This window comes from Dermacentor variabilis, chromosome 9, assembly GCF_050947875.1.
Source record: "Dermacentor variabilis isolate Ectoservices chromosome 9, ASM5094787v1, whole genome shotgun sequence".
NCBI classification, from domain to species: domain Eukaryota; kingdom Metazoa; phylum Arthropoda; class Arachnida; order Ixodida; family Ixodidae; genus Dermacentor; species Dermacentor variabilis.
The window spans coordinates 113,117,589-113,138,196 of record NC_134576.1 but is presented as its reverse complement, the minus strand read 5'-3'; the positions used below and the strand labels follow the sequence as shown (position 1 = coordinate 113,138,196).

At 45.4% G+C, this 20,608-nt stretch overlaps 1 protein-coding gene across 1 annotated transcript in view; it reads left to right on the top strand.

Moving 5' to 3' along the window:
• The window catches only part of LOC142558501 (uncharacterized), a 157,551-nt gene that overhangs the window by 80,532 nt on the left and 56,411 nt on the right, over nucleotides 1-20,608 (top strand). Inside the window, exons 2-4 of the mRNA XM_075670628.1 lie at nucleotides 5,221-5,447; nucleotides 7,394-7,638; nucleotides 12,033-12,193. Coding sequence (XP_075526743.1) covers nucleotides 5,221-5,447; nucleotides 7,394-7,638; nucleotides 12,033-12,193 — 633 coding nt within the window. The remainder of the gene's footprint in view (nucleotides 1-5,220; nucleotides 5,448-7,393; nucleotides 7,639-12,032; nucleotides 12,194-20,608) is intronic.

The window sequence follows — 20,608 nt, the reverse complement described above, 5'->3', positions numbered from 1 at the left end:
GAAGCTCCGCTTCGCTCATACAGTCAGGTTCGCGAATTCCTGAAACCTCCAAGAAAGTGGAAGTCGTCGTCGGCGACGAGAACGGCGTACTCAGAAGCGACCGCTACTGCGCCCTTTCCTAACCTTTTTTTGTGTGTGTGCGCGCGCTCGCGAGGCTCAAAGAGGCGCCTGAAATCACCGAGGCGTATATAGCGACTTCGTGATCACCAAAAAAAAAAAGACTGAAAAGAAAACGGGATGATAGGGAAACAGCCAGGGAGCACTGGGAGTGCGATGCCGGTGAGTTTCGCAGAAGTTTGTTTGCATAACCGAATACTTGAGAAATAAATCAGGAGACGGAACAAACGAATAAGGAAAGACAGGGAGGCGAGGATCGCGAAAACAAGCAGGAGACCCCAAGCAGACGACAAAGAGAAAAAAAGAGTAAAAGTGACGAAACTGTGCTTTCTGTGCTCTGCTGTGTTTGCTTCCACTGTGCTCTCATTCCCGCCGAGTCCGTCTTTTTTTTTTCTTTCTTTCAAAATGAGGTCGGTCAAGGGACGCGAGTCCCTTGTGGGCTTTTTCCGTGAATTATGCGCATCGATCACCTCTATAAGAGCGCGAGAGCTTAAAATAAACTATTTAGAAGTGCAGTGCCATATCGAATTCCGTCCCTACCCACCTCTTTCGCAGGAAGCGAGCTTGCATTATACCACATCGTGCGACGCCTCCTGCCCCTGCGATCTTTGTTTCGTCTGTCCACTGTCTGCTCCCTTCACAGATTTCTGATAGCTCTGCGACCGACTGACGCTTTTGCCTTGCGGTAATGAGGGCCGAAAATAAGGGGGCGAGGGATAAGTGGGAGGGGAGTAGGAACAAAAATTTGATTGCTTTTGCATTGAAGAGGTGACACACACCTGTCCTCCAGCGTTCCATTTCACGTCTCGTCAAAAACGAAGGGCCAGGGAATTCTCGCATATCCGGGCCAGGCTTCGCAAGGAAATCGACCTTCGTTGCTTCAAAAGGGAAAGGAGATGGCGTTTGTATCCACGTCTCGTGACTTTCATGAAGGACCACCTATCGTACCCGAATAGTGGTCGTGCAATCCAAGCTGCGCTTGCCATCGAAGAAGAAAAATTAAAAAAAAGGTAAAAAAGGTATAAGGGTTGCAGCAAACATGCGCCACGTATTTCAACCCTTCATCCTCGCATGTGATTAGCTCTTCTGCGTCGTGAGGTTTGTTTGCCAGCAAAAGTTCATCCCCGTATTGTGAATGAAGGTACCCATGATCGTGAACAGCAACAACAAATTTTTTGTTATGGCTTCAGCACCAAATTTTGCAATTTTAGGATAGCAAACTTTAACGTATCCTGCCTTTACAAGTTTTCACTGCTAAAATAAGGGAGAAAAGAAAAGGCAGGAATGGACGAATGAGCGAGAAAACAAGCTGTAGACTTATTGTTTCCTACTCTTATATATATATATATATATATATATATATATATATATATATATATATATATTAGGAGAGAGAGAGAGCAAAAGAGAGATGCTCTCGCCGGTGATTTACTACTGTAGAAGAATACACATGTCACCATTCGCTGGTGTTTTTTTATTTCGCGTTTGCACTAACACCTTTCTACCGACGCACGTCACCGATATTTGAATTGTTCGTTCTTTCCGTGCAAGACTGTTCTTAGGATGGGGGGACCATATGTACATGACAACCGTGGCAACGTTACGAGAGCGAAAGAGAGAATAACGTGACGAGAGAGAAAGAGAGAATAACCATCTTCGTTATGTAGGTGTAGCCTCGGACAGGCGTCTTCATTCCAAAATGCCTTGCGCTCGAGCCGAGAATGACGACGACTGAGCGAGCCCGCTGGCATAACGGTGAGTGTATGAAGACAACTTATAGACGACGGTGTGATGGTGAAGAAGTAATGACGACCAGGCAATGATGAGATAAGCCCGTTCTGTGGTACTTGCATTCAGGGTACGTGAGGAGTTTCTTTCTTTATTTTGACAAAGTTGAGTTAAATACATCAGAAGTGAAGTGGAGGAAAAGCCGTAAAACTGCACAGCGAAGCCACTAAATGTGAATCGCAAGCGTGTTTTTGTAACATGTTTTTGCAGCTTCGACTTGTATAAACCTGAGTGTCCAAATCATGCGTATGAAGCGTGGTTAACTCGCAATACAAGCAATATGGGCTTAGTTTTGGTTTTAGGATATGGCTCACGTTAAAAGAAAAGCTCTTCACATTTAAGCTTCGTATATATATATATATATATATATATATGTGTGTGTGTGTGTGTGTGTGTGTGTGTGTGTGTGTGTGTGTGTGTGTGTGTGTGTGTGTGTGTGTGTGTGTGTGTGTACTGCCTGAGCAGAACAAGAAACATCGCATGGCATCCGTTAAGCCTCCTACTGGCATCCGCCCTCGTATACTTAAATTCCTTGTCGTAGTGACGTCACCTGCAACACGACACGACTGCACCGGCCTCAGTGAAGCCAGCGTTTCGTAACACGGCTTCTCCTCTTTCAAGCGCGATGGCGACACACAAAGGCATTTTCAACGGGCGAGCAACAGGCAACGCAATTTGTATGTCTTTCTTTTTTTTTATGGCTGATCTTGGCCCGAGACGCAGCGTTCTCTCCACAAGATCACCGGCGTGCGAAGCCATTCCGAAGAAAATAAATCCAGAAGCATCCGTTGCCCCTGGCAACACGTCATCCAAGTTGCTCTATACTACATAGCCGCAGGGTTCGGATGTGTAGTCCAGCCTCGTCTGCTAGCTTGGCATCTTTTTTGATGATGATCTCCGCGTTTCTTTCAACATCTGCTCAGTCGCGCTGTCTATCCACACAGTGTCTGCCAGCCAAACGGAAGAGACGTCATTGGTGTTGAAACATTCAGAGTAGTACAAACGTGTAGTAAAGGCCAGCCGATTCATGCTTCAGACGCGGACGATAAAGAAAATCAGTGCAAAAATGGAAGATGCATTTCTTGTGTCGAAATGAGAATGTTTTATCGATTTGCTAAGGTGTAATGCATTTTCTGAATGCATGATTTATATATATATATATATATATATATATATATATATATATATATATATATATATATATATATATATATATATATATATATATATATAATACAATACATGAACTATATTTTCAAAAGTATTACCCAATTTGTATTGTGGTTTCCGGAATAGCACGGCGTGAAAAAAACCGTGGCCAATTTCGCTTGCTAAGTCAACTTTGAGGTCTCATTTCTGATCTATTTTCTTCTTCACCTGGAAATGCCTTCTCATCTCGACAGATATAAATTACTGTACTTTGACAGCTTACTTATCAACTTGGTATTACCGGTGTTTCCATGCTGCCTTTGAAACAGGTGGTCGAAAATCTATAAAGCTTCTTTACAGGAGATTTTTGCGAATTGGCTCAAGCTAAGAATACTGAAGAGCGATAAAAGAAACACGAATGTGTGTTGCAACGTATGCGGGCGCGTCTTTTCATTAAGAACAAGAAACATCCAAGTTTGTTTGAAAATATTACCGTGCTTGCTATTCGTGAGACCGGACGTGCCAGTACAGCTTCTTTTTTCTTTTATACTTTTGTTTTCTACTTTACCGCTTATTTACGACCTGGCATAACATTTTTTTTTCTTCAGTGCGATATCGCTCCATTACTGTATCGTCTGCTTGGCCACATTTCTGATCGTCTGCTATCGTCATTCCAGAGATGGTTAGTACGGTCACTGTTACAAAGGATTTTCCTCTTGCTATTTTTGTCGGCTTTCCTTCACTGATGAATTTTGGGACATCTATTCCACTTTGTCTACGTCGTCTGGTTTTTTTCTATTTTCGTCTTCTGCTACGCCAGCATAGAAATACAAAGGCGTGGCTGCATTAGTGCAGCCACGCTTGTTTGAGCCACGGTGCTTGAATAAGCTTAGTTGGAAGGCAATTCTATGCTGCGGGGCAAGCTGCTCAAAGGAAAACAAAGTACGCTGCCTTCTCATTGTACCCGTGATGCCTAGCTCCTAAGAATTTAGTGATAAATGCACTTACAATTTTCTTTACTTTTTCACGCCACAAATATCTTGCTCTATTTTATTCGCCAACGGGCAGGGGGTTGCTTGCTTCCTTCGGGCACTTGTCTCTGAGGCTCTTGATTTTCTCTTTCGTGTTTTTCGTCTCCTCAGAGCGCCGTTTCAGGCTCCACTCGAGGATGTACCACGGATCTTGCAACTCCCTGAGCAGCACAGCTCCCTTGCATTATTTATCTCACATGACGTTACTTTTTCTCAGTTGCCGCGGTTATGTTTATTCACGTACTCACTTTAGAGAGTGTGTGTCGTAAGCGTTGCCTTTCACTGGTTGAGTAACTTTGACCACGACACCACTCCCGCGCTAAATATTTTGTTTTTAACCTTGGCAACACTAATGGACATACAGCTGGATACCGCGTGTCTGTCAGTCCGACCCTTCTGATACGATGTTAACGTCCAGCCACTCACTTATACCCCCAGCTTCTAGTTCATCATTGGACGAAGAAAAAAAAATCACAAGCCCCCATTCAATGGGCCATTACCAGTATAGGTTTAGTTCGATATCTCGTCTGTGGCGCGACATGGACCGGTGCTATATCCTCTACACACACAGATATTAGTTAAGATCAATACGCGCTTTGACATAGTGGCTTTGGAATAACGCTGACTGAGCCCGAGGCCGCAGGATCAAATTCCTCCCGCGGAGGCCGCATTTCGATGGGGGCGAAATGCAAAGACACCCGTGTACCTTGCACTGCGTGGCCGTTAGAGAGCTACAGATGGGGAAAATTAACCCGGAGTTCCCCTATTTCGACGTGCGTAATAATTTAGGCGTTTGTTCTTTCACGCAAAACCACAGAATTAAAAGGCGAATAAGGCTCAATTAGGAACAGTAAAGACACCTATAGCGCTCCCCATAAATCCAGCGTTGGTTGTCCGGACGGAGGCTCACGTGTGTTCCTACTTACGACAGGCGTCTTGACGATCGCATTCCGGCACAACAGCGCCAGGCATGCGCTGTTAGCACTGTTGTGACGTAGGTCTTTATGTCATTAAACGTCAAACATGGAGGTTTGGCACCCCAATAACATTGAGTTCTCTTTTTCTCCCCCCACCCTTTCTTTATTTGTCTCCCTGACTGGGTTGCTCACTTTCCTTTTTTACGCCTTTAACGCAGGCGTGCTCGTGTTCTGGTCGCCGTTCCACGACCCCCGGGTCCACGAGAACGCCCCGGCGGGTGTCCACGTGACCACAGTGCGAGCGCTAGACGAATCGGCGCCCGGCAAGCCCGTCGCCTACAGCCTGCTGGACGTCAAGGACTCCAGCTTCTTCCACTTGAACCACCTTACGGGAAACCTGACGACAGCGCGGCCCATCAACCGCAAAGTCGGCGATAAGTACGAGGTGAGTGGGAAGCCGTGAGCGGCAGGGCATGCGAAACAGGGCTACGCTGCTAAAAAAAGGGATATCGCAGCGTGTGTAGTGTATCTGCCACGTCACTATTTTGTCACGTATCGGATGCCCGGGGCCTTCCATATGGCGCCTGTACCCGGTAACTTTCGTGCGATGTGTCAACAAGCCCGTCGTAGAAAAATTGCCCTGAAGGGAGTTTTGTTATGACGCAGTTAATGTGCCAGCCACAGCGAATGAATTTTAAATGGAGATGTGAGGTTTGGAGGTCGTTTTGCACTGAAAATTGTCTGAGGTAGAATGCTGCCAAGTATTATATATATATATATATATATATATATATATATATATATATATATATATATATATATATTATATATCCAGCGTGCTGAACTTTGAAGAAAACCCCTATATATATATATATATATATATATATATATATATATATATATATATATATATATATATATATATATATATATATATATACCACACAAAGCAAATATGTACAGGGCTATGCAGCTACGCCCGCATTCAGGCATATACAAAGCTGTAGGTTCACCGCCCTAAACACAATGATACGCATTGACGCACTTCTCGCTACGAGTGGTTGAAGGGGGGCTGACGAGTGAGGTAGCCGGTGACTCGATTCTCTTTTTCTGTCGCTGTCTTTCCCATGCCTTATACGGCGCGAAAGCAGAGCATTGCGCGGCCACCTAACGCTCCCTATAGGCAGAACCACACCAGATAACCAGCTGTGTAGCTGCAGCTGGGAGGAACACCACTCCAGGGTGCATGGCACAGGTTAGGTTTAGTGCAAGAGTGGCCCTACGCGCGGCTATTTTCGTTGCTCGTGTCACGATACTGAGCGGTGTCTTATGTAGCTACGGACGTGTGTAGCCAGCTCACGATAGTTCAGAATGTGTTGTAACGGTTCACGCTTTCTCTGCGCGTGAGCTTGACGCTGAGACAAGTTCTTCCTCTTGCCGAGTTTTCTTTCTTTTACTTTACGTATAGGCCTATACCGCGATCCTTCTATGAAAGTTGCCTCCAAAAACTCCACTTATGGAAACATTAGGCGTCAAAGCAAACGGTGATTTGGCTATTTAAAAGTGAAAGGTGTGTGCGTGCTTGTTTCTACTTTGGTCCTCGCCTTCTAATTTGCTTTTATTGGATTTAGTTGTGCCATATATAAACCAGGTTGTCTAACTTGTGTGACAGCGTCACTTTAGCCAAAAGAAAAGCTTCACTGCTGTCTTTCTGACGTCATTGCCGAATTGATTACCTGCGTTTGATATAATAATTCTTGGTACACACTTATTACTATTATGCTTGCTACAACAACAAAAATAATAACATCAACTGCTGCTACTACTACTACTTCTACTACTATTACTACTACTGCTAGTACTAATACCGTGTCTGTGTTTTCCGTCCCTTAATCTCTGTTGTTTCGCGCTACCACCGTCAAGGTGCAATTACCAACACGCCCAGCAGTTCACCCTTCAGAAGTTACAACTGCTACTACTACTACTACTACTACTACTACTACTACTACTACTACTACTACTACTACTACTACTACTACTACTACTACTACTACTACTACTACCACTACTACTACCACAACCACTACCACCACCATTACCTCATTTGTTGTCAGGACACTGAGTCAAGTCCAACCTGAGGCATTTATTACGATTGCAGGCATTTACGATTGAGCTGTAGAAAGAACGCGGACAGAACGGCGTTATAAAATCGCGCTATCAGAAGGCTTTATAATATCCATCTTTATAAAATACTTCAACGTCAGCTATAAATGTGTTACACGCGGTGTTGTGTCTAGAGATGGCCACCGATAACCATATCTATTCAGATCCTGAAATGAGGACGACCCATGGCTCGAGCTCAACTCCCATTCTGCGCACCTTGCTGTGCAGGTGATCGTGGCCGCCGTGAGCCAGGGTGTGACCGAGGTGAAGACGATGCAGATCGAGGTGACCGTGCCCAACCAGTACCCGCCCCGGTTCGAGCACCCGGTGTACCGCGCCGAGGTGCACCAGACCCGCACCCGGCCCGGGTACCGGGTACTCCAGGTGCGAGCCCACGACCCGGACCCGGTGCCGTACAACGCCGAGGTCTACTACCGCCTCGAGGCCGGACCGGAGTCAACGAGGGCGCTTAGGTAAGCTGGCATTCTCTGAAAGTTCGTGAAGGACGTCTTATAGAGAATTTCAGATCTGCGGAAATACCATTAGTCAAAGATCTCATGTGCCCTTTTATTATCTATATAAACAGTTTTTAGAGAACTTCGCGCAACACCATCTGGAATAACATGCTAAAATTAGCGCAAAACTTGGAGAACCTTGCCTGCAATGTCATGTAGATATATTCGACCCGCCAGCCGGCACTACGCACTTAGAACTTTGTATCTAAATAAATTTTACACCGAGACACTACAGAAAGCTACACACATGAGCTCAATATAAGGCGCGTTTCTTATGTTTGTAGCTTTGAACTCATTAACCTCCCAAGTAACCCAACTCGATGTTCGTTGTGCCCCAGCTACATATCGACGCATATGCATATTCATTCCAATCTCGAGCTGTAAGAGAGTGGAACGCCCTGCCATCAGCGGTTATGCAGTGCACCTCAGCTGAAACGTTCGGAAAATGCATAAGGACGTCATTACAATCCTGAATATTCATGCTTGCTTCCATTCTTGTACATATATATTTTTTTATTTAAATTTTATTCATCAGCTAGTAGATACATCACATATCGTGTGTTCTATGAATTCGAGTGTCTTTCATGAATTAGAAGAGGGATTGCCAAAGTATTATATTACTGTTAAAGTGATTAGTTTATCTGTTTCCTATCAATGTCACGTTATTGATGTAAGTTCGAAATGAATTGCCGGAGTACTATACTGAGGTACAAATTCTGTCTGTTTTCTATGACTGACACTTCGATGATGTAATTCACTGTTGTAACACCCAGTTTGTATTTTTAGCTACTGTTCAAATTACCACTTTTACCCGCTGTCTATGACTGAAACTTAATCGATGTAGTTTACTGCTGTAACACTCAGTTTGCATCTTTGACAACTTATTATTGTTGTAACACGCAGTTTTATATTTGTGATGCCTTAAATCCCGCTCCGTAGCGGCCTTATGGCCAACACTATCGTGCACAAAAAAAAGTGTGCTGTCGAGCATGCTACCACTTGCCATGCAATCGTACATATCTAAGGCTATGTCACGTGATCTATGTAATATGACGTTGACAATTGTACTCCAACGAACAACTGTTAAAGCATGATTAACTTGGGCGATCGCGGAGTCAGGTACAACGTCACACAATCACTACGTAGCATTCCGGGCCCATTCCGGAGATAGCGCATTCTAACACGACAATTCAGAGCAGGAACTTTCACAAGGCAAAGAAATTGAGCAAGTAACACCTAGGCGCTCACGAAGAGCATTTCGGAGACCAGGCTGGCTTTGGAATCGTGGCCTAATGTTTACGACACCACGCTGCTCTGCTCCCGACAGCAGAGATTGGGTTGCACCGTCAGCCCCACAGCACTTCCTTCCCAAGCGAAGCTTTCTTGCCGAGCTGGAGGCACTTCTTCGTGCATGTCTGGCCACTAGCGCCGAACGCGTTTAACGGGATGGTGGCGCCATCTAGGAACGCTGCAGCGAAGAAGTAGCTCACGAGTTTAGCGTTTGAAGCATAGAGTTTTATACACTAATTACTACAGGGAACTGTGGAATGTGTAACGAGAGTTGCTAGCTTCAGCCACTATGCCGAATGATAGTTAGCACATCGATCTGCCTCAAAAGCGTCCTTTCGGCTGCACACGGCTTTGTGACCTTGCAAACTCATCATATTCAACAAATTACGTCGTTATAAGGATTTATAGAAATAATTATGAAATCGTCCGATGGCAGGGTTCGACCATGGGACGTCTAGCACACATGCCTAATTATTGAGACCATTACGCCGCGACCGCGTGCGTCGACAAGCGACATCAATCAATCAATCAATCAATCAATCAATCAATCAATCAATCAATCAATCAATCAATCAATCAATCAATCAATCAATCAATCAATCAATCAATCAATCACAAATGGCAATAGTGGACGCTAGGCGCGTTTCGATGCGCAGTTGCTCTAGAAGAAACCTACGCATCACAAACACCACGGGTGCCACACGGCACTATGGATAGTCACTGAAAATTTAAACAAGTATTATGCGCATGATGGTGCTCCATGTAAGTATGAGTATATAATATACATCATCTCCATAATTTACTGGAAATGAAATGATTTCTTCTTACGACACGCTGCTCTTTAATACTTATATTTATACCACGAAAATCACACTTAATACAGACACACGCACCTGGTTCATGAACTACCCACAGCAAGAATGCTTTGCTTTACGTAGATGTCAAATGTATATGAGTCTGCCTGTGTTTCTTTAAAATCATTATTGCTATTAAAGTGAGGCGAGACAGGAACCTAGCTAGCTAACTACTTACCTACCTGCCGGCCCCAATGTGCCAAGCGTGAGGTAAAGAATGTTCCGCATTAAAATTACACTACTTGCAGCACTGCCGTTCAAGTGCAGTGTTCTCAATGGAAGAAGTCAGTTGAAAATGCACTCATTGGCTGTAGGTACCGTGGCTTTACCGCATGACACAAGCCCTCAGGCCGAGCTGCGAAGAAAAAAAGATTGCTTTCTTCAAACCTCGTGCGTCAGATTTTTACTCTCGACTTTACCTCTATTAATAAGGGTGAAGATGCTTTCTCTTTCCTTTGCTGATTCAAGAGTAACGGGAATTGTTCTGGGGTGGCGTATAACACTGTCGCTACAGTGCGGATAAAAGGGTCTATACGATGAGCTTTAAGGCTTCACTTCTGCATCCTGCATCTTGTCACGGTGATGGGCGAGGCTTACGCTGCAGTTCTTCTCCAGCAGTCAAGTTAAAGTAGCATTCAACAAAGAATGCTACTTTAACTTGGCTGCTGGTGCTTCGCTCTCCCCTATATATGTACTGAGTGCAATGCATTTTGGAAGGGAAACGCTTGCTGCCTAGAACAGCTGCCATGCAGGAACGTGGGAGCAGCTAGTGGGCCAATTCACCAAGACATGCGCATGGGCTGATGCCGAAAACCGTGTTTGTTTGTCCACGCGTGCAAAGTTCGAAGTGTGTTTGAGCCAAATTAGAGTTGAAGGTCTTGAACGCAGAAGAGGGCAAAACAGTGCTGACGCGTGAAAATAGCACAAGGAAATAAATGTGGAAGATCTCACAAGCGTAACGTTTCACTGGGACGTCTCCCTTTCAGCATTGTGCAATGTATACTGAGGTCAACGTCCGGGGAAACGCCTATTTTTTTTCTAATGTGTAACATTAATAATAATAATATTTGGGGTTTTACGTGCCAAAACCACTTTCTGATTATGAGGCACGCCGTAGTGGAGGACTCCGGAAATTTTGACCACCTGGGGTTCTTTAGCGTGCACCTAAATCTAAGCGCACGGGTGTTTTCGCATTTCGCCCCCATCGAAATGCGGCCGCCGTGGCCGGGATTCGATCCCGCGACCTCGTGCTCAGCAGCCCAACACCATAGCCACTGAGCAACCACGGCGGGTGTGTAACATTAAGATATATAGTTGGATTAGTTGGCTGAAATGCGGCAGTTCTAGTATTAATTTACAGTTTCGTCTGATTTGAAAGTAGTGAGACTGATAGCACAATGCGAAGCTTCGGACGTGACCTTCCTCAAGCCTATATCGGGAAGGAAATGTTATCGGCACTCTTCTCCATAGGGAGTGACCCTCGTCTATCTTAACGACTATGGAGGTTATGTCAGTGCGAGTCAAGGGTTGTGTCTTCCTGTATCGCTAATGTATCGCAGGAGTTAAGGAGAGAAAGAGGAGGAATAACATGAAAGTAATTGGGAAATGTAATGATCGTAGTGGTGTAGAATTAAAAAAGGAAGGAAAAGGAAATAAAAGGAAGTAGAAAAGCAAGGAAAGGCTGAATGTTGATAGAAAAGTTTTGGAGAAGTCGTTTGCGAAGTGTCCCCGTCCGCGTCCTCTGTCAAGGCAACGAGTCAGGGCGAGCGATTTATTGAATTAGAGAACAATAATAATTTTTGTCATCTTCACTTTCAAGCATTTCATCCTATTCCTTTGTACAGAAATCACGTAAGATGCGATGCAAGGAGGTGAAACATGAAGTAGTATTTGTGCATTTTTACGCCTGGTAATGGGTTGAGCGTAATTTCTTCCCCATAATTTTATCTTTATCATTAAGGAGGGCTGTAGGTAAATTTAATTTGATGTTTTGTATCGCCTACAGATTTTTTTTCTGAGCGCCCGTAGAAGCTGACGGGAAGTTAAGATTGCGCTTGTTTGACTTTTATTGTATTTCATTGGAATTCATATATCGTTCTTTTTTATTTTTTATCTGAAGTGATTATGAACAGTGATCCCGTCGGCATCCGTGTGAAGAGAACGCGAGCGAAGTTTCTACTTCTCTAGCGTGCCTACGTTCTTCGCCAGGTACCTCGCCCTGGACGGCATCACGGGCGAAGTGATGCTGAACAGAAGCCTCGTCGACGTGGCGGACTCCACGATCGCCTTCACTGTCATCGCCGAAGACGGTGGCTCCCCCAAGCAGCAAGACCGGGCCCGTGTCGAAATCCTCGTCAAGACCATATCCGGTGAGTGCTATGCAGATAGCCTAAAGTGCAACTATATACACGCTAAACATTTCGCCATTCAGCTCTGCAAAGTACAGACTTTTTCGTGGGAGCAAGAAAAAATAATCCCCGGTTATTACGATACTCTCTGGTGCGAAACTTCAAGCGCAGCTCTATACGTGCTCTCATTTCGCGATTTATTCGCTGGCGCGGACAATCTGCCTCGTGCAGCACGTTGCAAACGGAGCGAAGTATGGCGCGACAGCGTCGCTTATCTGGAGATAGCGAGAGGCAGCGCGTGCGTGACGCATGGGCGCGAGTCACAGCAGCCGCGGCACACAGACCTCTACTCATGCAGCGCTTTGTTTCCATATATGGAATCGGTGACGCCATGGGTGAACAAATGACGCGTGCTACTCTGGCGCCATCTCGTAGCCATCGTCGCCGCAGAGACCATCTTGCACGGCAGCACGCTTTTCTTCTCACGCTTTCACCATAGCCTCCTGCTCCGTTTCCCTCATAGCAATCTCTTCGCAATCGCCGTCTTTAATACACCGCTGCGCTCCGCTTTCGCTCTTTCATCCTTCGCTGTGCTCGTTCACTCGGTTACGAGGTACGCCGACGCCGACACTCGCCGTAGGAACGAACGGGCGCCTAAGTGTTGCGCTTTAAAAGGCTAGAAACACGCCAGGCACGGAAAATTGGCGGTAAGTCGCTAAGAAAGACAACGTCATTAAAATTATGCGCACCCACCACCCAACGAGCAGATCTGAGTCATTGTGAAGTGTTTAATGATTTTCTGCAAAACTGCTCCAATTGTGCAGCGCATTTTGCAGCGCACACATTACGTGGCTCCAAGGCCAATCAGCAATGCGCGGAAACCCATGTCTCACTTACCAAGTGACCAACGCCACCAGGGATCACACTTCATCTTGGAGAGCGGATCACTTCCAATACCGCCATGTCTGGCATAAGCGCAGTTTAATATTTTGCAGCATCTCCAGGCCGTCCCACGGAACAGTTGGCATGCAGCGGACGGAGCAGACGCGCCAACCCTCGATAGAGAAGGTATAGAAAGCTTCGCTTTATTGAAAAGGAATTATGCACTTGAAGGCGCATATTTGTTGCGGCTGAGGATATCTTGCTTCCATTCGTTGTCTCACTGACTGATTCGTAGAGCCCAGCGGGCCACCGGGTACAGTTGCTGAGGTGAAACAAACGGAGCCATATATGAGTCGATTCGCAATACGAGTTTTGTCTCTTTAGGTGTTCGCTGTGCTGCCATGCGAGTTATTAGGCAAGAAATCATCAGCACCAGCGGCAGCCACGGTCAACGAATTCTGGGAGTGTTCGCCTCGACAGCGACAGAAAAAAAAATTATTACTCACATACAATTGACAACACTAGCTACGCCAGCGCCCTTAAAGGGGCCCTGAACCACTTTTACTCCAATTATATGGACACTCCATGCGCATTTCCGCCATCCACGTCGCTGTCGCCGTAAGGTTCCATATAACGTCCAAGGGCGATAAAATCGTTGCAGCGTGCTGTGTGTTGCATGTGCGAGTGAGAGTAACGCACGCGTAACGTGCACGTAACGTAGGAAAGCGGGCAGAAAGCGCGGCGTCTTACGTCGCGCGCAACGCTCCAGGGGAGGGGCGAGCGTTCCACTTCAGGAGGCCCGGGAAGCCATTTGCAAGTGGGGTGAGTCCGCCGGGCGCTGTGTTTGCGCTACTTAGTTCGTGTTTATGAGGGAGGCAGCACGAAGGTCCATCCGCTCGTTACTGCTGCGGTGCTTCTTCCCACCAGCGTTCTGACAGCAAGCTTCCGAGCTCATCGAGTGAGATGTGCACTATGCTTTTGAATTTATTTAATATGCCTTTGTTTACAACTTTATACGGCCGATGAAACTACATTACTTATTTTGTATAGGTGCCCACTAATTTGCTATCGTGATCGATGCTTCGCCTTTCAGGCGATACTGCGACTTCTTTATCGAAGGCGAGAAGCGCCTTTGAAGTTAAAATAGACTATTTCAGAAATACTTTGCCACAAAAAGTACTTCGATGCGTTCAAAAGAAGCGGAGTAATTGGCAGTCAAATACCGGGCGTGACTCCATTCGGCGTGCTCTCGTTCCTTCTTAAATGGCTTGGCACTGCTATAAGGCTACGGCCGAGCGACGGCGTGTTTACAGTGCTCCGCCTACTGAACGTCACCGTGGCGCGCAGTTCAGATTTGATTTTGGATGTTCATGTAGACGCCATTACTTCCAATTTCGGCGCCTACGACACTCCAAACAGCTAAACGCGGTTGTCTCTCCCCATCGAGCGCAGGTCTCTCAGCCAACGCACACTTCGCGGCACCTTGCGGCAGCAGCGGTATCTACTCCGCGTTGCAGACCGCAGCTACATTAAATTGTAGCGCGCATGCGCACGGTGTGCTCTGTGCACCACGGGGCTTGAGTGCGCGCTCGCGCTCATATGATCCATTATGGATCCATTATTATATTATATGGAGGGGGGGGGGGGTGACCGGCTTTGTCCGGCACCATCTTGACCGAAGGGTAAGAAGTATGAGAGCCACATCCAACTTGCTCATTTCGCAGTCCTATCACACTCAATATATATATTCGAAGTGCTGTCGCGCTCCATTAGCATCGAAGTCTGCCAAGGCTTCTAACCAGTATACCGGCCTGGAGCTAGCGAACGCTGGAAAGCGTGCGTGTGGTCTTACCTCAAGTTTCGCTGGGTGCGAGGCCACATGACACACAATTCCTACGCGGGCGTTAGCAGACGACAGTCGGCTTCTTTCGTGAGTACGTAATCCTTACCGTAATTCGGAAGCAGATTTTCGATTACTTAACCACGTTTATTAGACTGCGTCAGGACACATACAGAGTAACAGTAGGTACAAGCGCACTGGTCCAAACACCCTTTTCAAATGACGTCAGCTTTTGACCAATAGCAGCTGCGTATGGAAATCTTCGATATTACGAAATAAAGTGCCGAGAAAGGAGTCAGGACCAGGTTTCTTTTCAAAAGAGAGCGTTCGAGAGAAAAATTCGCCTCCATTCCACCGTGTGAAAGTGTATGTACAATGAAGCTATTGCGGACGTTAGACAAGCGCCACCACGCCAAGCGACCTACGTCAGGATCGCACGCACATGTGTGGAAGTGCAGCAAACGTCCTTGTTCTTCTAGGCCCTCCGCCAAGCACAAGTACCTGATTGAACCAACTGAATTTTTAAGCTAAATTGCGTCAGAAAAATTCGCGCCGGAACTCCTCTAGGAGTTGTCTAAGTATGCGCGAGCAATCTGCCACTTACTCATCTCAACGCAGCCCGCGGTATCATTATCAACGTTATGAAACTTGATTCGACTAAATTTAGCACTTATCAACCCTCATCGGTTGTTATCAAACTTATCGAACGTGATCCAAACTTTATCAACTCTTATCGGTTCTTATCAACCTGGATGTCCAGCGAAGCTATGGCAAAAACACCACTACAATTGCTGAAGGGGTCATGCAGTGCTTTACTAATGGTAGGGATGCTTGTTTTGAGCTCGCTCTTTATTGGAACGTGTGCTTTTCTGTGTGTTGTATAGGCGACATTAATGAATGTAGGCACCGTTCGCTTCATTTTTGCTGAGCGCTTGTAGCCTCAGCCTTTCGTGGGTATGAGCCATTGCATTCGCCTCACGTGACGTACGGACAAATTTCTCGAACCCCAAGCTTTTTAATCAGCACTGGCAAAACGGTACACTCCCGCTGGAGTGGAAGCTCGCTAGCATGGTCTTCATTCCTAAACCGGGCAAGTCACTCAGTCTAGAGAACCTCAGACCCATATCCCTTACCTCTTGTCTTGGTAAGGCTATGGAGCAATGTGGTTCTCAATAGGCTGGTTGACTATGCTGAAACCAACCACTTCTTCCCAGAGACAATGATCGGCTTTCGACCCAAATTGTGCACCCAAGACATACTGTGGCAAGTACAAAATTATATCCTTAACCCAGCGCCTATACGCGCAACTCGAACAGTGTTAGGATTAGACATACACAAAGCGTTTGACAATGTCTCACATCGAGCCATTCTAGAAAACATATCCAACATGAACGTAGGTAAGAGAACGTATACCTATATTACCACGTTCCTCAAGGGGCGTACTGCCACCGTAAACATAGGCGATATTCAAAGCAAAACCATAGAGCTCGGCACTAGAGGTACACCACAGGGAGCAGTACTTTCGCCTTTCCTTTTTAATACTACCATGAGTGGTTTATCCCGGCAGCTCAAAGGGATTCCTCATATCAGGCACGCCATCTACGCCGATGACGTAACGATCTGGACGTGCACTTGGTCGGATGGAGCAATTTCAGAATCACTGCAGGCAGCGGCTGACGCAGTGCAGAAATACGCTGCAAAACAATGGCCTCAGCTGTTCGCCGAAAAAATCATAACTGCTTATAGTCCAGAACAAAAATCCCGCAAATCCGGCTGCCAATATGCCCGCACACATTCAGGTGCAGGTAGCTGGACAACCGGTCCCATCGGTTCCTAAAATCAGAGAGTTGGGATTGTGGATCCAGCAAAACAAGCACAACCAAGAAGCCGTAGCACGACTCCAAACTACAGCTGGGCAATTACAGAACCTTCTCAGGAGGGTCTCCAACCGACGCACGGAGTTAAGGAGGAAGATGCCTGCAGACTAATCCAGGCTTTTTTTCTGAGCCGAGTGGCGTATGTCTGGCCTTACTTGCATCTCAGGAAGAGGGACTTGGAATGGATTAACAGTCTAATCCGAACGTAATTCAATGCGGCTCTTGGGCTACGAAAATGGACTAATGCGAAGGCACTCTTGAGTCTAGGGGTGCATAACAACACTGAAGAAATCATAGAGGCCCACAAATGGGCTCAAGCAGTTCGATTATCCGGCACACACATGGGAAAGCGGATACCTAACACTATCCGGACCAAGATCATTATCTCCCCGCTTCCCAAAAAACATGAGCACTGAAAACAGCGGTAGACGCAAAGCTAGGGCGGCGGCAATCTGTGAATGGTACAAAAATCAACCCGCCATATACATGGATGTTGCTCGCACCAGTGATGGTCGACACACCATAGCCATCACTACTGGCGGCGGACACACCATCACCTGTGCGACGGTATACACATCTTCCATCGTGGAGGCGGAAGAGGCCGCTATCGCCATGGGCACCTCCATCCCGCGCACCAAGATTATTATATCCGACCCGAAACCAGCGATAATAATAATAATAATAATAATAATAATAATAATAATAATAATAATAATAATAATAATAATAATAATAATAATAATAATAATAATAATAATAATAATAATAATAATAATAATAATAATAATAATGTCTTTATTTGTGTCCCGTAAAAGTACACGACACGGGAGACCTGCAGTAAAAGCTGTCATCAATGACAGCTTGACAGAGCCGTAGGCGCCCCATACACGGGCCAGTTACATAAGGACAAAAAAAGGCATACAATACATGGTCACATTTGAAATTACACATTACGAGCGTATAATGTAACGTACACAAAAAATAAGGCAAGATAGAAATACAAATCCGAAGTTCACTCATACAATGAATCATCACAGTCAACGACGGAGAAGTCATAAAAGAAATACCATAAATGCAGTTTCACTTATCCGCAAGAAATGACAGTAATACATGCACAATGATGGTAAAGGAAAACCTCACAGATAAAACACACATTGTAAATTGAAAGAGGGGAAACGGAACCATTCCCTCACCATGTACACTGTTAGGGATAACGGGGCAAAGAAAAACTTGGTTTGCAGAAACGAAAAATTAAGAAAGTAACTGCCTAGAATTTGTTAAAATGCTGTTGAAGTTCTTTCAATGTTATATCTTCAAGTTTAACGTTTTCATTATTTAATCTATTAAGTAACCTGGGTAATTTGTTCTGTAGTGTCTTTAGACCATACGTTGTTTTATAAGTTCTCACTTTCCAGGGCATAGTATTACGTGTAAGGCGGGCAGTAGTGTTTTCCTGTAGGTTAGCTAAACGTTGTAGAAAGGAGCTATTATTTATTTTATATTTTTTAAATGCTTTGCCTAAGATGGAGTTGAACAATTTGTCAACTGGGATCACGTTGTACTTGTCAAAAAGATGCTGTGTGTGCGAGTGATAGGGCAAGCCCTCAACAATTCTAAGGAACTTTTTCTGCAACCTATGAAGCCTGTTTAAGTTTCCGTGTGTTGTGTCAGACCATATTAGATGGCAGTAGTTCATTCAGCTGGAAAACAATGAAATATAGATTAACATCATAGTCTGCGGTGGTTGTATGTGGCAAATTCTGTATTTTAAACCTATTACTTGCGCGAGTTTATTTGCCACGCTATCCACATGAGCATCCCATGACATATGTTCATGAAAAGTGACGCCTAATGTTTTAATACTGAAAGTAATCTCAATAGGTGTTGCATTTATTGAGATAAGTTTGCTGATTGATATATGTTTGTTTTTAGCTCGAAATATTACAGCTTTCATCTTATTCTCATTTATCAGGAGGCTATTCCTACGAGTCCATTCATCTACGTGTCCATTCATCTGTGTCCATTCATTTTGCTAACGTGAAATCAGCGTCGTCGACAAGATCATCAATATCGTTACCACCTATCAATATGCTGGCGTCGTCAGCGTACATGATAAATTACACACTCTCATTAATTTTAACAATGTCATTCACATACATATTAAATAAAGAAAGGCTCTAGAATGCTACCTTGTGGGACGCCTGATGAGACAGGTAGTGGATCTGTGTGATAGGCATTTATGACAACTATTTGTTGGCGGTATTCTAGATAACAACGTATAAGAGAAGCGACATTGCCACGAAAGTCATAGCGTTCAAGTTTTTGAATTAGGAGATTGTGATTAATGCAATCAAATGCCTTTGATAGGTCAATGCAGATGCCCAAAACAAGTTTACCTTCCTCCAAATGCTGTAGTAGGTGTTCTTTTTGTGGTAGCAAAGCGAGTTGAATGCCCATTACCCTTACGGAAACCATACTGACTGTCAGTTAACAGATTCGGTTTTTGCTCAAATTCAGTTAGCAGCCTTAATATAACTTTTTCGAAAACCTTTGAAAGCACAGGAAGTATAGATAATGGCCGGTTATTTCCCAAATTGTTCTCATCACCTTTCTTAGAAAGTGAAATGACTCGCGCTATCTGCATCCTATTAGTAACGACACCTCGGATTTCATTTCCCCTCGAGCATTTAGAATCATTAACAAAAACCTCAATCAATTGAAGTTGGTGTGGATACCCGCTCATGCGGGCAACCCTGGCAATGAGGCCGCCCACCTAGCCGCCCGAGCAGCTAGCAACCGACAGGTGGGCTTGCCCGACAAGGTTGACCGACATGAAGGTATCAGCACCTTTAACGAAATGACCGTTTATTACCGCAAATCCAGGCGAATATATCCATCCCTGCACGAGACACTGACAAGAATGCAGGCCACTAACCTAAGGAGAGTACCGACTAGATCTGTACTTAGTCCAAAAGGACTAGCTGCAATGACCGGTGATGGATGTCCACCAAACTGCAAACATTGTAACTGCCCCCTGGCGGACCAAGACCACATCTTGTAGGGATGCCAAAAGAACCCTCACCCAAGAGAACAGTTTAGGCGAGCTCCTTCACACAAAGAGTGGGATATGAAGACGAAAACGTCCAACCCGCAAGACCAGATACGGTTGGCGGAATGGGCTGGATAGCGTCGCGGCGAAGCAGGCGCCACGCTAGCCCACACCGCTGGCAAAGAAAACTCGCGTCAACCTTGACAATAAAAGTTTCTTCTCTCTATCGTTGAGTGGGCTGCGTGGGTATAGAAATGCCTACGCATTTAAGATTCGTCAAGTACAACTTACAGACAGGCTGCAGACATGATAGCTTCGAATAACGACAATCTTTCCCATATCTACAGCGACTCCATAGCCGCTATCAGAGCTTTCCAAAAGGGCACGATCTGCACACAGGCTATCAGATTTGTTTCAAAGAAAGAGATTAAGAACCACTTCATATACTGGTTCCCGGCACACTTAGGACCCAAGATCGGCGACGTCCCCAACTTTAACGAGGCGGCACACGAGGCTGCGCGCGCGCTTACAGACTTCGCGGCTTCACCCAACCACTCGGAGAATAAGGACGCGCCCACTACATACAATGAAATCACTAAACACTACTACCTACAACGCAGGCAGTATAGCACGCCACACCGCACGCTCACTCGAGCTCAAGCGGTTACACTCAGAATGGTACAAACAGACACATACCCCACGCAAAACAGATTACACCATTACATGCCTGAGCTCTACGACAAGTCTTACTGCAAGAATTGCAGTACATCCCTTAACGTATATCATTT